This window comes from Erpetoichthys calabaricus, chromosome 17 (genome assembly GCF_900747795.2).
Source record: "Erpetoichthys calabaricus chromosome 17, fErpCal1.3, whole genome shotgun sequence".
Classification (NCBI taxonomy): domain Eukaryota; kingdom Metazoa; phylum Chordata; class Cladistia; order Polypteriformes; family Polypteridae; genus Erpetoichthys; species Erpetoichthys calabaricus.
This window is the reverse complement of record NC_041410.2, coordinates 81925971-81945183: the sequence shown is the minus strand read 5'-3', so window position 1 is coordinate 81945183 and position 19213 is coordinate 81925971. Positions and strand designations below refer to the sequence as shown.

The 19213-nt window shown below is 43.0% G+C and overlaps 1 protein-coding gene across 1 annotated transcript in view; it reads left to right on the top strand.

Annotated features, from left to right (window-relative positions):
• LOC114667866 (proprotein convertase subtilisin/kexin type 5) overlaps positions 1-19213 on the top strand; it is a 102545-nt gene that overhangs the window by 9175 nt on the left and 74157 nt on the right. The window contains exons 2-4 of the mRNA XM_051920285.1: positions 2357-2560; positions 16050-16118; positions 17964-18006. Of these exons, the coding sequence (XP_051776245.1) occupies positions 2357-2560; positions 16050-16118; positions 17964-18006 (316 nt within the window). The remainder of the gene's footprint in view (positions 1-2356; positions 2561-16049; positions 16119-17963; positions 18007-19213) is intronic.

The window sequence follows — 19213 nt, the reverse complement described above, 5'->3', positions numbered from 1 at the left end:
CTATCTATCTATCTATCTATCTATCTATCTATCTATCTATCTATCTATCTAGTAGATATCTGGTAGTGCTTCTTGACACAAGTTTGCTGAATAATCAATTGAATAATGTAAACTTTTACAAGGTATTCCAGCCATATCTCTCAGATGTGTATTAGTTTTATGAATTGGACACTCTAATCTGGCTCCATGTAGTGCAAGTCTGAGTAGGTGTATCTATCTATCTATCCATCCATCTATCTAAAATGCATCATGAAATAGTTGGCACAATGTAATTCTTAGGTGACATAATGATGCAGTGGTTGGTGGCTCATAAATCCAACATCATTGTCTTGAACCTCCTGCCTTTTTTTGTTTAAGTCTGGGTGGGTTTTCCTTCACATAAATTGTTTTTCTTGCCACAGCCTCAAAAAAAATGTTCATGCTAGGCTAATTGGTAATTTCAAATTGGACTTGTGTAGTATGTGAACAATAGGGCCTTGTGATGGACTGGTGCCCTGTCCAAGTTCATATTCAGGCTAAAATTCAACTTATTGGTGCATGTGCAGAATACAGTGAGATTCTTACTTGAATGATACTTGAATGTTTGAAGAGCATGCAACATCTCACCAACTCTCTGGTGGCATGATCGGCAAATATTACTAATCAAACACGAAACCTCCAAATTCTTCTATTTCTAAATTGTCACTTTACAAAGAAAATGGACAGTCAAGGATCAACACAGTTTCTACCGTGTGTCCAGTGCTGCCAGGGTAGACTCCAGTTTCCACGTTCCTGAATTGGATTAAGTGGTTCAAAGATTTTTAATGTTAGGCCATCTTTATATAGAACATGCTACCGTGGCTGTTCATTTGTCTGTCCAGGATTTTAAAATCACTTGTAGCTCGCAAAACGTTTGACCTATTGACCTGAAATTTGGTACACATACTGTACGTCTACTATCTGATTTCAGGGTGATGATTGACCTCCAAGGTTATTCCTCTTTTTATTTTATTGTATTGCAGAATCATGTCTCTGTAGTGGCCAGCAGGGCAGCCGTGCGGCAAATGCATACAGGCGCCGTTCTCATCCCTACCACCTTCGCCATCACTTCCCCTACCTCTTCATATCTTAAATCATTCTTGAGGCACATTGAACACTTAAGTGCCAGCTTAAGGAAAACATACTAAGTAATTGCAACACAAACACGGACTTAATCAGTTTTAACGCGAAAAGATTCCGATGAAAGAAGAGAAGAAGCAGACTGCTAGGATGGAGAAAAGGAGAGCTGCTCAGGAAGCAGCAAGGGCATCAATCTCTGAGCAAACGAATGCTAAACGTACAGAGAAAGAGGATGAAAACTAGTGTTGTGATGTGAGATTTTACATATAACTTGATGAATATTCTGTATGTCTTTATTTGTTATTTAGGCAAAGCAATGTAATTTAGTGTTTACCCCCCCCCCCCCTTAGGAATGGGTCTGTTTGAATTTTACGACAGGATTTGGGTGATGTGTGTTTTAAACCAGTTTGCCAAGTGTTTCTTTGCTAAAGTCGTTTCTACCCCCGCAAATGGGTTAAGGTGTACTTTAACATATGGTTTGGGGGCAGGTATTAAGATGTTTTATTCCCCCATTGGTCTGAGGTATGGCTGTTTGGAATTGGCTTGTTTCAGAGGCCTTTAAGTACCATGATGTCCTATTGGCTCTCGGGGTTGGACAGAACATCTATAAATGTATGTGTTTAACCTCACACTCTCGCTCTTACCAACCAACATATGATGAAGAAGCAACTCTCTTGCTAACCTGTGATGATGAAGAGAACACAATGAAGAGCACAGCTCAGCAGCCATTTTGAACAGACATGTGGCTGAAAGCTGAGCATCAATGATGCCTTAACTAGAGACATTTAAGTAACCACAAGTCTGTGTGCCGCCTGAACTACATATCACCATTTAATCAGGTTGTATGGTTGCCAATATTCAAATGTACTTTGCATTTTGTTATTATTTATGAATATTATCAATAATACATTGTTTAAACTAACTTAACTTCTGCTTGTTTTTTTACTACATCTAATTGCCTAAGGTTATAGATATAGAAGGGAAGGTGGGGGTAAATTATATACAATAATACCTTATAAACAGTGGTAAGTCTGTGAGATTAGGCATTCTGACAAAGGCTACATATTAATAATACAATAGGGGAAAGTAGAGCAATATATTACTCTACGAAGACAAAACAACTAGGAATGCTCAAGTTAAGTGTATTCACAGCACATTATCGTGCAGTGCGCCGTTACTGGTTTAAAGATATTTCGTATCATACAAATTCCTTCCAAGGGTCAGATAATCCATTCACCTTGTCATTATGTCTTTCTAGATGAAAACGGACAGGAACGCTTTCTCCATCGCGATCGCTGCAGACTGCACTGTCCAAGAGGTTTTTACTCAGATCGAGACACCTATACCTGCAAAACCTGCATGCAAAACTGTGACCTCTGTGTTGATGTGGACATCTGTACTAAATGCAAAGGAAACTACAGGCTGAAGGACGGATCTTGTCAAACAAGACAATGTGACGAAGGTAGGTATTTATGGTGTGATTATTTTGTTTCGTTTTAACGGTATAATGAACATCAGTCAAAGTATTATAGGTTTGAATTTTGTCCCTGGAATTTGTATTCTCTCCCTTTGTCTGCTGGAGTTATTCATCTTGTGGGTTTCCACCTTCATCCCAAAGATGTGTGTGTCACAGTAGGTTATCCGGTGATTGTACACTGCCCCCGTGTGTGTGTGTGTATATAAGAGAAGGCTCTTCGAAGGACTGGCACCCTAAGAACATAACAATTTTGACAACAATGGACCATTCAGCCCAACATACAGTACATTCACTTTCTTCACATTGTTATATTTCAGTCTTATTCTACAATTATTTAAATTAATTTTTTCCCTCAACACCCCAGAATGATTAATCAAATACAGGATTTTAGAAATTTTTGCAAGTGTATTAAAAATAAATAAGTGAAATGTCAGTTACGGCCCACCAAAAGGCCTAGGGGTATATAAATAGGCCGCACAGAAGTGAGAGAGAGAGACAAAACACAGAAAAAACTAAACCAGCTAAATAAAAACAGACTCCATTTATTGTCAAAAAGAAAACAAACTCACAAAATACAGTTACACAAAACAGGAACAAGGCAGGAGGACAACACTAACTTAGTTATCTAGCTACACAAAGTTTACACAGCTAGATACATACTATCCACATTTATCACATAGATGGCTAGCGTACAACAATTACATTTCTTTAATAAACAACAAGAAACAAAAACCCAAAGCCAGGCCATCCAACCCTAACCCTAACCCTAACCCTAACCCTAACCCTAACCCTCCATACTTTGCTCTGTCCTTCTCCTCTCACACTCTCTCTAACCTAAAATCCAAAGAAACTTCTTTTATAATCTGCACCCCACCTACAACCCAGGTGATTTCTTAACAATGGGCAACTCAATAGGTGGGTAATTAGGGCAGGACTCAATTAAGTCATCAGCACCAAATTAGATTAGAGTTTAATAAAAAGATCGATAGTAGGTCGTAACACTCACATAGACACAAGTATCGAGACCATTTGCTTTGATACCTAAAAACTGGCACAAATGCATCCCATTCTATTGATCATCATTGAAATATTTCTACACCTTGTTTGGAGTCAACCTATGGGGTGGAGAGGTGGCTCTGAGGCTAAGGATCTGTGCTGGTATCCAGAAAGTTGCCGGTTCAAATCCCCATCACTGCCAAAAGAGATCCTAGTCTGCTGGGCCCTTGAGCAAAACCCTTAACCTGTAATTTGCTGTATGCGAAAACTAACAAATTCCATCCATCCATCCATTTTCTTCCGCTTATCCGAGGTCGGGTCGCGGGGGCAGCAACTTGAGCAGAGATGTCCAGACTTCCCTCTCTCCGGCCACTTCTTGTAGCTCTTCCGGGAGAATCCCAAGGCATTCCCAGGCCAGCCGAGAGACATAGTCCCTCCAACGTGTCCTTGGTCTTTCCCTGGGCCTCCTCCCGGTTGGACGTGCCCGGAACACCTCACCAGGGAGGCGTCCAGGAGGCATCCTAATCAGATGCCCGAGCCACCTCATCTGACTCCTCTCAATGCGGAGGAGCAGCGGCTCTACTCTGAGCCCCTCCCGGATGACTGAGCTTCTCACCCTATCTTTAAGGGAGAGCCCAGACACTCTGCGGAGGAAACTCATTTCAGCCGCTTGTATTCGCGATCTCGTTTTTTCGGTCACTACTCATAGCTCATGACCATAGGTGAGGGTAGGAACATAGATCGACTGGTAAATTGAGAGCTTTGCCTTACGGCTCAGCTCCTTTTTCACCATGACAGACCGATGCAGAGCCCGCATCACTGCGGACACCGCACCGATCCGCCTGTCGATCTCACGCTCCATTCTTCCCTCACTCATGAACAAGACCCCAAGATACTTGAACTCCTCCACTTGAGGCAGGATCTCACTCCCAACCCTGAGAGGGCACTCCACCCTTTTCTGGCTGAGGACCATGGTCTCAGATTTGGAGGTGCTGATTCCCATCCCAGCCGCTTCACACTCAGCTGCGAACCGATCCAGAGAGAGCTGAAGATCACTGCCTGATGAAGCAAACAGGACAACATCATCTGCAAAAAGCAGTGACCCAATCCTGAGTCCACCAAACCGGACCCCCTCAACACCCTGGCTGCGCCTAGAAATTCTGTCCATAAAAGTTATGAACAGAATCGGTGACAAAGGGCAGCCCTGGTGGAGTCCAACTATCACTGAAAACGGGTTCGACTTACTGCCGGCAATGCGGACCAAGTTCTGACACCGGTTGTGCAGGGACCGAACAGCCCTTATCAGGGGGTCTGGTACCGCATACTCCCGGAGTACCCCCCACAGGATTCACCGAGGGACACGGTCAAATGCCTTTTCCAAGTCTAAAAAACACATGTAGACTGGTTTGGCGAACTCCCATGCACCCTCCAGAACTCTGCTAAGGGTGTAGAGCTGGTCCACTGTTCCGCGACCAGGACGAAAACCACACTGTTTGTCCTGAATCCGAGGTTCGACTATCCGACGGATCCTCCTCTCCAGGACCCCCGAATAGACTTTTCCAGGGAGGCTGAGTAGTGTGATCCCTCTGTAGTTGGAACACACCCTCTGGTCCCCCTTCTTAAAGAGGAGGACCACCACCCTGGTCTGCCAATCCAGAGGCACTGTCCCTGATGTCCATGCGATGTTGCAGAGACGTGTCAACCAAGACAGCCCTACAACATCCAGAGCCTTGAGGAACTCCGGGTGTATCTCATCCACCCCCGGGGCCCTGCCATCAAGGAGTTTTTTGACCACCTCGGTGACCTCAGTCCCAGAGATGGGGGAGCCCACCTCCGAGTCCCCAGGCTCTGCTTCCTCATTGGAAGGCATGTTAGTGGGATTGAGGAGGTCTTCGAAGTACTCCCCCCACCGACCCACAACATCCCGAGTCGAGGTCAGCAGCGCACCATCCCCACCATATACAGTGTTGACACTGCACTGCTTCCCCCTCCTGAGATGCCGGACGGTGGACCAGAATCTCCTCGAAGCCGTCTGAAAGTCGTTCTCCATGGCCTCCCCAAACTCCTCCCATGCCCGAGTTTTTGCCTCAGCAACCACCGAAGCCGCATTCCGTTTGGCCTGCTGGTACCTATTAGCTGCCTCCAGAGTCCCACAGGACAAATGGGACCGGTAGGACTCCTTCTTCAGCTTGACAGCATCCCTCACCGCTGGTGTCCACCAATGGGTTCAGGGATTGCCGCCACAACAGGCACCGACCACCTTACGGCCACAGCTCCGGTCAGCCGCCTCAACAATAGAGGCACGGAATATGGCCCATTTGGACTCAATGTCCCCCAACTCCCTCGGGACGTGGTCGAAGTTCTGCCGGAGGTGGGAGTTGAAACTACTTCCGACAGGGGGCTCTACCAGACGTTCCCAGCAGACCCTCACAACACGTTTGGGCCTACCACGCCTGACCAGCATCCTCTCCCACCATCGAAGCCAACTCACCACCAGGTGGTGATCATTTGACAGCTCCAGCCCTCTCTTCGCCAGAATGTCCAAGACATGTGGCCGCAAGTCCGACGACACGACCACAAAGTCGATCATCGAACTGAGGCCTAGGGTGTCCTGGTGCCAAGTGCACATATGAACACCCTTATGCTTGAACATGGTGTTCATTATGGACAATCCGTGACGAGCACAGAAGTCCAATAACAAAACACCACTCGGGTTCAGATTGGGGGGGCCATTCCTCCCAATCACACCCTTCCAGGTCTCATTGTCATTGCCCACGTGAGCATTGAAGTCCCCCAGCAGTACGAGGGAGTCCCCAGAAGGTATGCCCTCTAGCACACCCTTTAGGGACTTCAAAAAGGGTGGGTACTTTGAACTGCTCTTCGGTGCATACGCACAAACAATAACAAATTCCTAATACAAGAAATTGTATAAGGCGAAATAAAGAAAAACAAACAAAAACAAAACAAACCTGTGGTCAGTTCAATTAATTGGACATGATAAGGAAGGACACACACCCGTCTGTATGAGGAGCAAAGGTCAATGGAATTGTCTGCAGAGCTTAGAGACAGGATTGTATTGGGCCAAAGATCTGGACCAGGCTACAAAAACTTTCTGCAACATCATTGGACGTTGAAGATTCCCAAGAGCACAGTGGCCCTCATAACTCTTAAATGAAAGAAGTCTGGAACAACCAAGACTCTGGCTAGTGCTGGCTGCCTGATCAAACTAAGCAATTGGGGGAGATAGGCCTTGGTAAGATAGGTGACCATGAAACCAGATGGTCACTCTGGCTGATCTCCAGAGAAGTGATTCCAGTCTGAAGTCAGGGTCGGCGCCACCATTAAGATGAATTATGCATTTTCCTAGGTTGCAGATCATAAAGTGGGGGAAAATCCAGCCGCACATGTTAACTACCAAACAGTCTGTTGGCGAACTAATAAGCTTGTCCTACACTGTAAAGAATGTCAGTAAATTTAATGGTAAAAATACTGTAAATGGTGAAAGTAAAATACCTTTTCTGAAAAAAAGGAAACTTACCTTATGTTCTACTGAAAATTACCTGTATATCTTAAACAATACATTTCATTATTTTTTACAGCCAAGTTCTGTAAAATCGATATTTTTCTACCTTCAAAATTTGCTACATTTACCGATACATTACCACTGAAAAAAATATCTATTAATTTTACAGTGTAAAACTGTTTAATAGCGAAGGTAAAATTAAAATGGTGAAGTGCTGTTTCAGTAACACCAAGTTACGATATTGCATAAGGACACACCCCCTATTTACCATATTGTTCCTGGTGAACCACATACCTTTGAACAATAGGGAATAAAAACTTCAACAAAGTTAGCAGACTTATTTTTCCCTGCATGCTGAAGGTTTTTTGAGGTTATGGAAGCTGATTTATGGTGGGCTGTATTCGATAAACTGGCACACCTGTAGGATACCATACTGTACACCACAAATGCAAACTTTACTTCTCCACCAGACAATGTGCCATAACTTCCTTAAACATTGAATTGTTTTCAATGTATTGTGAAAGATCAGCCTCGACACAGACAGACACGGAGTCCAAGTGTCCAAAACACGCACCGTTTATTTTTCAACAACACACACAGTACCCAAATCACCACAATACAGCTCTGTCCTTTCTTCTTCCTTCCTTCCTACCTTCAGCTGCCTCCACTCCTCTCTTGCAAGCTCCGTCTACTGCCACCTGACTCCGGCTCCCCGAATGGAGTGAGGCGGCCCCTTTTATCCCACCCCGGATGTGCTCCAGATGCTCCGTGATGTGCTGCCCTTGCACCCAGAAGCAGTCCGGACATACATTGTTCCTGTTCCGGCAGCACTTCCTGGTGTGGCAGAAGTGCTGTTGTCTTTGGCTCAGGAACCATCCAGGCGCCTGCTGGTGGCAGCCATGGACCCCCACAGGGCTGAGCTTCCCAGCTCCATATCTGTGGCCCTGATGGAATCCAGGGAGGCTACCCTCTTTCGTCCAGGGAGATATATTACCCCTCTCCTGGTCCTTCCCTGTTCCAGGCTTCCCGGTGGGGCAAGGTCCCTGGTCATCATCCCTGGTATATAATTAAATGATATATGCTTGCTGTTGGTTGTTGTTGCTTTACTGGTGTTTGATCCTGACAATATTTTCTAAGGGATTATTGATTGGCATATTTATTACAGTGCATGGATTTCTGGTTATGGTTAAATATGTGTTGTAAAGAAAAAACAGTTATTTACTACAAAGTTATACCGTAGACCCAAAAATATTGTCACTTTTTTTTTATGGTAAAATTCTGGCAACCCAGCCGCCAGTACTTTACCATATATCTAACATTATTTTTTTTAAGGTGTAGGGTGCAAAATAACTGCCTGGAGTCTTTTTGGGTATGACATGACAAGCTTCAGACACCTGGATTTAGGGATTTTCTGCTATTCTTCTCTGCAAATACTCTCTTGGTTGGATGGACAGCTTTTTTAATTTTTCTCCAGAGATGTTCTATTAGGGGCGGCACGGTGGCGCAGTGGGTAGCGCTGCTGCCTCGCAGTTGGGACACCTGGGGACCTGGGTTCGATTCCCGGGTCCTCCCTGCGTGGAGTTTGCATGTTCTCCCCGTGTCTGCGTGGGTTTCCTCCGGGCGCTCCGGTTTCCTCCCACAGTCCAAAGACATGCAGGTTAGGTGGATTGGAGATTCTAAATTGGCCCTAGTGTGTGCTTGGTGTGTGGGTGTGTTTGTGTGTGTGTCCTGTGGTGGGTTGGCACCCTGCCCAGGATTGGTTCCTGCCTTGTGCCCTGTGTTGGCTGGGATTGGCTCCAGCAGACCCCCGTGACCCTGTGTTCGGATTCAGCGGGTTGGAAAATGGATGGATGGATGTTCTATTAGGTTCAAGTCTGGGCTCTGGTTGGGCCACTCAAGAACATCCACAGAGTTGTCCCTTAGCCACTCCTGTGTTGTATTTCCTTTGTGCTTATGGTCATTGCTCTGATGGCAGGTAAATCCTTTGGTCCAGTCTGAGGTCCGGAGCCCTCTGGAGCAGGTTTTCATTAAGACATCTCTGTTCTTTACTCTGTTCAGCTTTCCCTCAACCCTGTGTAGTTTTCCAGTCCCCGCCACTGAAAAACAAACCCATAACATGTTGTTACCACCACCATTTTTCACAGTTGAAATGGTATTGTGCAGGTGATAAGTGGTGCCTGGTTTCCACCAGACGTGACACTTAACATTGAGACTAAACAGTTCAATCTTAATATCATCAGCCAGGGAATCTATTTCTTGTAGTCTGAAAGTCCTTTAGGTGCCTTTTTAAAAATCCCAAGTTGGCTTTCATATGATGTGTTGCTACTAAGCTCTAAGTTTCTCCTATCACCACACGGGTTCTGTGAAGATAAGCCAGAGTTACCATCAGGTTCTTGTTCACATCACTTACCAAGACCCTTGTCCCCTGATTGCTCAGTATGGGCAGGCAGTCAACTTTAGGAAAAGTCACGGTTGTTCCAAACTTCCTCATTATATAACTCATTGAGGCCACTGTGCTCCTGAGAATCGTCAATGCTGCAGAAAGGTTTGTGTAGCCTTTCCCAGATCTGTGCCTTACAGTAAGCTCTTCAGGCTGTTCCTTTGTCCTCAGGGTTTGTTTTTTGTTCCAATACGTATTGTGTACCTTCTATAGACAGGTGTGTGCCATTCCTAATCAGATCTAATCATTAGAATTTACCAAAAGTGGATTCATGCCGGAGAAACAAGACATTCCATGCACCTACCCAGATGGGCCGCCTCAAATTAGGACCCGAGTGCTGCCATGTAGTGAGAGGCACCTCAGTACCACACCAGTTTTGATCCCCAATAGGCCTGAGCCCATTGGCTCTATGACGGTTTTGACTCTTCCAGGTTTGGAGCTCCCCAGGACTTTTCCCCCATCCCCTTCATAATGCAAGCAGCAGCAGAGCTACTGCCGCAGAGAGCAGAAAGGAGTCCTGTCTGTTGTCTCAGAGCTGCGTGAATTTTTTTTTACAGTGGCTGGAATGCCAATCTTGCCACCAACCCCCTTGATTTCCCCGGAAGTTGGAGGACCACTTGCAGGGCCAGATGCAGTTTAAACCAAGAGACATGGGCTTTAATAAACTCTTGGCACGGCCATCAACAGTGTGTCTGTCTGTGGAGAGAGTGTCAACCTCGTTGAGAGGTTTACTTACCTTGGCAGTGACATTCATGTCTCTGGTGACTCTTCCTATGAAGTCAGTAGATGGATTGGAAGAGCATGGGGTGTCATGAGGTTGCTGGAAAGGGGTGTGTGGTTCTCCCAATATCTACGTAAAAGGACAAAGGTCCATGTCTTTAGAGTCCTGGTGCTTCCTGTTTTGCCTTATGGTTGCGAGACATGGACACTATCCAGTGACCTGAGATGAAGACTGGACTCCTCTGGTACTGTGTCTCTTCAGAGAATCCTTAGTTACCGCTGGTTTGACTTTGTGTTGCTCATGGAATCCCGAATGAGGCATATTACCTCCATTGTGAGGTAGTGTCAGTTATGGCACTACAGCCATGTGGAGCGATTCCCCAAGGGTGATCCAACTCGCAGGATCATCATTGTTGGGGACCTGAGTGGATGGATCAGGCCAAAGGGACACCCACATAACACCTGGCTGTGGCAGATAGAGGGTCATTTCCAGAGGGTAGGACTGGACCGCTTGTCTGGTTGGTGTGTTGCCAACCAGGATCCCGAACTGTTTCGTCATGTGGTGGGTGCGTCAACACTCTGTACCAGTGCATGCTCCCCAACCTGACCTGACCTGACAGATGGATTCCAAACAAGGTGTAGAAACATCTCAACGATGATTAATAGAATGATATTCACATGAGCCAAATTTCAAGTGTTTTAAAGCTGATCTTAATAGTGTGTTTTAGTTGTTTATTTACTCCTTGTACATTACCAAAGACGTCCTTGTCATATTGATTGGTGATTCTAATTTGGCTGTGTCAAATTGTGGGTGTAGATGTGTGTGTGAGTGGGCCATATGATGAGCAGGATCAAGAATGTCATACTGTGTTATGTAATATAAAATAAACTGGAAACCTTCTCCTGAAAAACTGAAGTAGATTGTAATATTACTTACCAATAGGGTCTGAATATAAATGTTATTTGTAATCAATTAAAATATGTTATTGTGGAAGTTATATGTAAAATATATATCAGGATTCAGAAGTTAGCCTACAGAGAGAGACACTGGAAAGAGTGGATACATTTAAATATCTAGGATCAGTGGTAACCCAAGAAGGAGAATTAGGTGCAGAGATAATCCATAGAGTGCAGTGTGGATGGAACTGTTGGCAGAAGGTCTGAGGAGTATTAGGTGGTCAAAAAATTAAGGCAAAGGTTTTTTAAGACAGTGGTAAGACCAGCAATGATGTATGGAACTGAAACACGGGCAGTAAAGAGAGTGCAGGAGAAGAGGTTGGCATAAAATGATAAATGTTGAGATGGATGTGTGGAGTTACCAAAAAAAGGACAGAATAAGCAATAAGACAATCAGAGGAGCAACAAAAGTGGGAGAGAAATCTAAGAAAGTACAGGAAAGAAGAGTGAAGTGGTATGGACCTGTGATGAGGAGAGATAAAGAATATGTGGGCAAAAGAGTGAAAGGAACACAAGCACAGTGGAAAAGAAGATGAGGGAGGTCAAAGTGGAGGTGGATGGAGAAAGTAAAAGAAGATCAGAAGGAAAAGGGTCTGAGTAGGGAGGAGGTAAAGGGGCCGAGCTATTTGGGGAAGGTTAATCAAGAGCATCAACCCCACATAGAAGTGGGAAAAGATGAAGAGAAAGAAGAAGATGTTATTGTGAAAGTTCTTCTGCTCGTTCTTTTGGTTCTGCACTAGGCAGTTATAGTTAACTACGATGTGTGTATGAATGCTACATATATCTGCTTTGTAGTGGCCAAAATGTATAGCCTTATCTGCATGAGGACAGCTACCTTGAGAAAATGGAGACATCTGTGAAACTGCTTCATAGCAACCCACGTGCATGGCTTACCCACATGTGGACAGCAGCCTCAAGCAAAACTCAATTCAATTAGTTCAGTACATTTTTGTACAGCGCTGTTCACTGACTGTAGGCACAGAGAACGTGACAAGTCCTCAGGTAAAGCGCAAGTATAGATTTTACAAATGACTAAATATAGTACCCATAAAGACACAGACTTGTTCAAACACACAGGAAAACAACAGAGATGACATAATAATGAGACTTCAGTATGTCTACTTTATAGCACCCCATGTCTACAGCTTAGCCGCACACGGACAGCTACCTCAAGCAAAATGAGACCTTCAGTGTATTTGGTTTATAGGTGAACCTTCATCTGCTTGTGGACAGCAGCCTAACCTAAAGAGATTTACTAGCTTGTGTAAAGGACAGCCGGCAGCTCAACCTGGCCGAGATGCCCCGAGAATGAAAGGATGGGGGAAGGCAGCTACTTTTGGACACTGCCTCCCCCAAAATGCTAGATGGCAGCTCTCCTGGAGTGTACCGGTGCCCCAGATTCCTGCAGGGCAGCCTGGGACTTGGAGTTCGGTTTCTCAGCCTTATTGGGTGCCAGGGATGCCGCTAGGATATTTATTGTATGTAAGATTCAGACACCAGCTCCCATAACACCTCAACACATCAGAGCATGGACACAAATTAAAAGCACAAAGAGTCTTTTACTGTGATAAAACTGTTGTCAGCAAGCGTTTCCCACCACCACAGCCACAAGTACAAGAAGCTCTGGATAGCACACAGTAACTCTTTGTCTTTCCCTGTCATTTATCTTCCAGTCCTCCGTACATGTGGCCCGGAAGCACTGAGATCTAAACCCCATGAAGCAGGGCTCCCTAGTCCCTGCAGCACCCCCTGGTGGCTCCCTCGGAGTTATTAGGGCTGAGTCAAAGATTTCCATGTGCCATGCTTCCCTGTGGGAATCCGAGGCACTGCTGCAACCCAGTGGGGCTGCCATCTTGCCCTCTGGGTAGATAATGCCCTGTGCTCTTTCTCTCCCCCAGTCCTTCCATCTCATGTGCATCCCAGCCATCCCTTACAAAGGTTACAGAGGATGATGAGGATGAGTCCCTTCAAGTCTGAGTGCTGTGCTGCTTAAGAAGTGTTTTCAACTGCTCAAGTGGAAGAATCCTAACCCACTTCTTTCAAGTCAGTGGGTAACTGATGTTATGTGTTATGTAAAATTGGAAAAAATCTAATTCTCACTTAAAGGATCTGTACAAAACTTTTTAAAAACCTGGCAGGATCTGATAAATAACATTACATAATAAGCATTTAAATTGAGGAAGTGGATTCTCTCCCCTCTTTTTCTGTTCTATCTATTTTTATTTATTTACATATTTTTACTGTTATTAAAGTGCAACTCTGCTGACCTAGCTCTCTTTCTCATGGGTGGGGGTCAATTTGTTTCATCCAGTTTTGTTAAACTTGACTTGCATGTATGGAATGTTTTTTGATTTTGATAAAATACTATATATATACAGTATATATATATATATATATATATATATATATATATATATATATATATATATATATGTACAGTGCATCCGGAAAGTATTCACAGCGCATCACTTTTTCCACATTTTGTTATGTTACAGCCTTACTCCAAAATGGATTAAATTCATTTTTTTCCTCAGAATTCTACACACAACACCCCATAATGACGACGTGAAAAAAGTTTACTTGAGGTTTTTGCAAATTTATTAAAAATAAAAAAACTGAGAAATCCCATGTACATAAGTATTCACAGCCTTTGCTGAATACTTTGTCGATGCACCTTTGGCAGCAATTACAGCCTCATGTCTTTTTGAATATGATGCCCTAAGCTTGGCACACCTATCCTTGGCCAGTTTCGCCCATTCCTCTTTGCAGCACCTCTCAAGCTCCATCAGGTTGGATGGGAAGCGTCGGTGCACAGCCATTTTAAGATCTCTCCAGAGATGTTCAATCAGATTCAAGTCTGGGCTCTGGCTGGGCCACTCAAGGACATTCACAGAGTTGTCCTGAAGCCACTCCTTTGATATCTTGGCTGTGTGCTTAGGGTCGTTGTCCTGCTGAAAGATGAACCGTCGCCCCAGTCTGAGGTCAAGAGCGCTCTGGAGCAGGTTTTCATCCAGGATGTCTCTGTACATTGCTGCAGTCATCCTTCCCTTTATCCTGACTAGTCTCCCAGTCCCTGCCGGTGAAAAACATCCCCACATCATGATGTTGCCACCACCATGCTTCACTTATTGGCCTGGTGATTAGCGGTGCCTGGCTTCCTCCAAATGTGACGCCTGGCATTCACACCAAAGAGTTTAATCTTTGTCTCATCAGGCCAGAGAATTTTCTTTCTCATGGTCTGAGAGTCCTTCAGGTGCCTTTTGGCAAACTCTAGGTGGGCTGCCATGTGCCTTTTACTAAGGAGTGGCTTCCGTCTGGCCACTCTACCATACAGGCCTGATTGGTGGATTGCTGCAGAGATGGTTGTCCTTCTGGAAGGTTCTCCTCTCAACACAGAGGACCTCTGGAGCTCTGACAGAGTGACCATCGGGTTCTTGGTCACCTCCCTGACTAAGGCCCTTCTCTCCTGATCGCTCAGTTTAGATGGCCGGCCAGCTCTAGAAAGAGTCCTGGTGGTTTCAAACTTCTTCCACTTATGGATGATGGAGGCCACTGTGCTCATTGGGACCTTCAAAGCAGCAGAAATTTTTCTGTAACCTTCCCCAGATTTGTGGCTCGAGACAATCCTGTCTCGGAGGTCTACAGACAATTCCTTTGACTTCATGCTTGGTTTGTGCTCTGACATGAACTGTCAACTGTGGGACCTTCTATAGACAGGTGTGTGCCTTTCCAAATCATGTCCAGTCAACTGAATTTACCACAGGTGGACTCCAATGAAGCTGCAGAAACATCTCAAGGATGATCAGGGGAAACAGGATGCACCTGAGCTCAATTTTGAGCTTCATGGCAAAGGCTGTGAATACTTATGTACATGTGCTTTCTCAATGCTTTTATTTTTAATAAATTTGCAAAAATCTCAAGTAAACGTTTTTCATGTTGTCATTATGGGGTGTTGTGTGTAGAATTCTGAGGAAACAAATGAATTTAATCCATTTTGGAATAAGGCTGTAACATAACAAAATGTGGAAAAAGTGATGCGCTCTGAATACTTTCCAGATGCACTGTGTATATATATATATATATATATATATATATATATATATATATATATATATATATATATATATATATATATATATACTCTCTTTCTGTGCATGTAGTGTTAATTATGATTACAGAAATTATAAATAATCTTATGACCATGGTTATGTTTACATTCCAAAATTGAGTTCATTTTTGGGGCTGATGCCCATGCTGAAATTTATCAATGCCCAGGCTAATAAATAATTTCTCATTCCAAAAATAATAGCTGACACTTCTAGCAGTGCGTTCTTTTTATTGGGGTTCTAACATGATTAAGTAAAATATGCAATGTTCACTGCAGTGGGCTGGCGCCCTGCCCGGGGTTTGTTCCTGCCTTGCGCCCTGTGCTGGCTGGGATTGGCTCCAGCAGACCCCCGTGACCCTGGGTTAGGATATAACAGGTTGGACAATGACTGAGTGACTGACTGCAATGTTCAAATCAATACTGATTCACAGTTTAAATCGATACTTAGCAATTTGCACCAGTACCTCTTAAAAAGTGCAAAATATCAACTATAAATTCTAGCCTAAGAGCTAATGTGAATACTTACTTGAACAGTTTCACATGTTTTGTTTAAGAAAACAGTTGTGCAGGTTGTGATGATTGCGGCTCATTGATCAGTTCTGGTTTTACTGCAGTTAGGCTGTTTGAACGTTTACTAATGATGTCTTTAGTTCAGGACTCGTTTCTCTCACCATGCAGTCAGCTTTCTTTGATTGTTTTACTGAATGACTGAATCATTTATTGATTACAGGACAAGTGGAAGATCCAGAAACAGGAGAATGCATTGACTGTGAAATTGGATGCAAAACTTGTTCTAAAGGTAGCCAATCTAACCTTACTTTATTATAGTGCCTTGACAATTTGAAAAAAAAAAAGGTTTTGATTATTTCAAGTGATTTTTAAATATTTTACATTCAAAAATTGAAACAGTTTTTTTACCATCATGTAATATTTTTTACATAACATTTTTAGCTATCATTTGTACATTTTTTAATCGCTTTTGCACTATAATTAATCATATATGAATATTTTATTTTAATAAGTTTGTGAATGTAAAATTTTCCAAAATTAGCTACACACATGTCACCCTGGAAGCACTTCTAGACAAGGTGGAACCTCCCCATGACAGGAGAGCTTGTCACCCCCTACTGGCACCCAAGATGCCCAACTGGGCTACCCACTTACAGTAGAACTCCCATGCAGCCCTGTGTGAGCCGTACAAGAGGGATACCCCCAGTGTACTGGGGGAAAGCATGGCCCCGGGGATGTGTGTGTGTGTGTGTGTGTGTGTGTGGGTGGGTGGGTACCAGCTGGGTACCAGCCAGGTAAGGAACCATCCACCACTCCTGGGATGCCAGCCAACCCGTATAGTCTATGATATCTACAATTTTACACTAATTTATTTATCATAAGCTGTAGTTCTCTATCTGGAATGGACTGACACTCCATCCAATGCTGGATCATATAGCTGCTCAAGTCCCAGCCTCCCAAAACCTTGCATTGGAATAAGTGTATTTGGAAAATTAATAAATGAAGGGATAATGATTTTATTGCAGTTTGTGATAGATTCTATTACTTTAAACTAAACAGATTTTCCTTATAAGAAATTTATCCATCTTAATAAAAGGACAAGTGTCTGTGAGTCAGTCTGTCTATGTCTCTGTCATTCCAACAGTTGGTGCATCACAATCATTTTTAGCAATAAAATGCATTGTTTTTATCATTCCAATAGTTAGCACATCACACACATTAGCACTGATTTTATTAATCCCATAACAAGTGATATATACCAGAATCATATACAAAACATTTATCATTCCAACAGATGGTACATCACAAATATTTGTAGTAATGTATTTCATTACTACAGATGTCTGTGATGTGTCATGACTAAGAGTCCCAAGCACAAAATCCTAAAAATGCCCACTAGAGGGGAGAAACCATCAAACCCAGCTAGTAAAAAGGGCAAACAAGAATCTTTATATACTGTATAAATATATTTATTCCGAAGAGCACAAAAGGCATACAGAGCCTCTTAAGAGCAAATCCAAAATCAAAATACAAAGTCCCAAGAATAGTCAAAATACAGAGGAATAGGCCTAGAATCCAGTAAATCACTAAGCACAACCCAAGACCTCACCACTCTGAAGCGCATTCACAATCAACCACCAGGAACTGTCAAAGACTCTTCGGATGTATAGGGTAGAGGGCAGTTCCTGGAAGTGATTGGCAGGTAGCCCCACCTTTTGCGAAAATACCTGCAAAACACATAATAAAGGAAATTTTCACAAAATCAAAAACAAAGAAAGATGCATATAAACATGAGTAAAAGAATCAAAATTGAACAAAAGTCCCATAAAACATTCATTTAAACTCCAGCCAGGGGAGAAACCCTGGTTGAAACATGACATGATGCACCATCTGTTGGAATGACAATTGCAATGTATTTCATTACTACATGTATTACAAAATACATTCCAATGCAAACATTAATGCTGAGGTCTACGTTGATTCTTTAGATTTCAACCCGTTTTAGGTGGGTAGTGCAGCTAATATATATGCAATACAGTATATCTTGGCTGTAAGAGAACTCATACTTAATATATTGCATTATTTGTGTCCAAATATTCCTATGGTAAAAATCTCTACTTTTATAATTGAACAGATGATCCAGAATTCTGCAGCAGTTGCATAGAAGGCTATTTTTTGTAAGTATCAGTTTCTTTCATACAGTACGCCTCCCTCTTGACTGTGTATGTTACTTATTTCTTGTCTGAATCCTGTTGCCTTCAGAAACAAATGTTTTGATTAGGCTGGATTATTTTAAAATAAATATTATTAACATTTTCCTTCTGATGGTAATATGCCTTGCAGAGGCAAATGTTCATTTATTTAACAAATCCATAGCTAGCAAATGTGTACTGCAAGTCATTTATAATTAAAGTGTGTTTTTACACAATAAGGCATGCTGGTACTGTGTATGCAGAGGACTAGGCTTTCTATACTAGGATGTATGCAAACCCCATCAACATGCTTGTGCTAAATGTACAATATTTTATTCATAAATGGGTTAACTGGTGAGTCGAAATTGCCCCAGTATGGATCTAAGTGTGGGAGTGTTTTAGTGGACCTTGTAATGGACTGGTGATCCCATCCAGGAGCTAACTCTGCCTTCTGCACTCCATTGTTATATCATATTATGTTCATGACACTTCACATTTCAAAGGGTAATTGTGGAAGTGTGCCATAATATGTAGGAACACAAGATGTGTCCAAGAATTATTGTGAGGTAGCAGTTAACTAGGAGATGGTTAATCAAGAAAGAGACACGGTCAGGCAAAACTGTGAGATCAGAAATAACTGAAAACCTGAAAAGTGGGAGCAAAAAGAAATCAAAACCAGAAGCCCAAACCTAATATTGGAGTCTACTTGAATTCAGAAATGAACCGTGCCTCAGAAGACTTTGTCAACAGCTATGTCCACTGAGGGACAGTGCATGAAGTGAACCAGTGTGTTAATATACTGTCACTTCTGTGGCATCATCCTATAATAAATCAGAGAGAAAGGGGATTGCCAGAGAAGGACTTGACCAGAAAATATCACTATATGTAGATGATATTGTACTGTATATATTTATATAGTTCCCATTGGGATTAATAAAGTATCTATCTATCTATCTATCTATCTATCTATCTATCTATCTATCTATCTATCTATCTATCTATCTATCTATCTATCTATCTATCTATCTATCTATCTATCTATCTATCTATCTATCTATCTATATCTGACCCACAAACCTCAGTACTAGCAGTCCTCAATGCACTAGCAGAATTTCAATGATATCTGGACTCAATATTAATCTGTGCTTTTTTCAGTGGACACAATATTAGACTGGACACCTTCCCATTGATG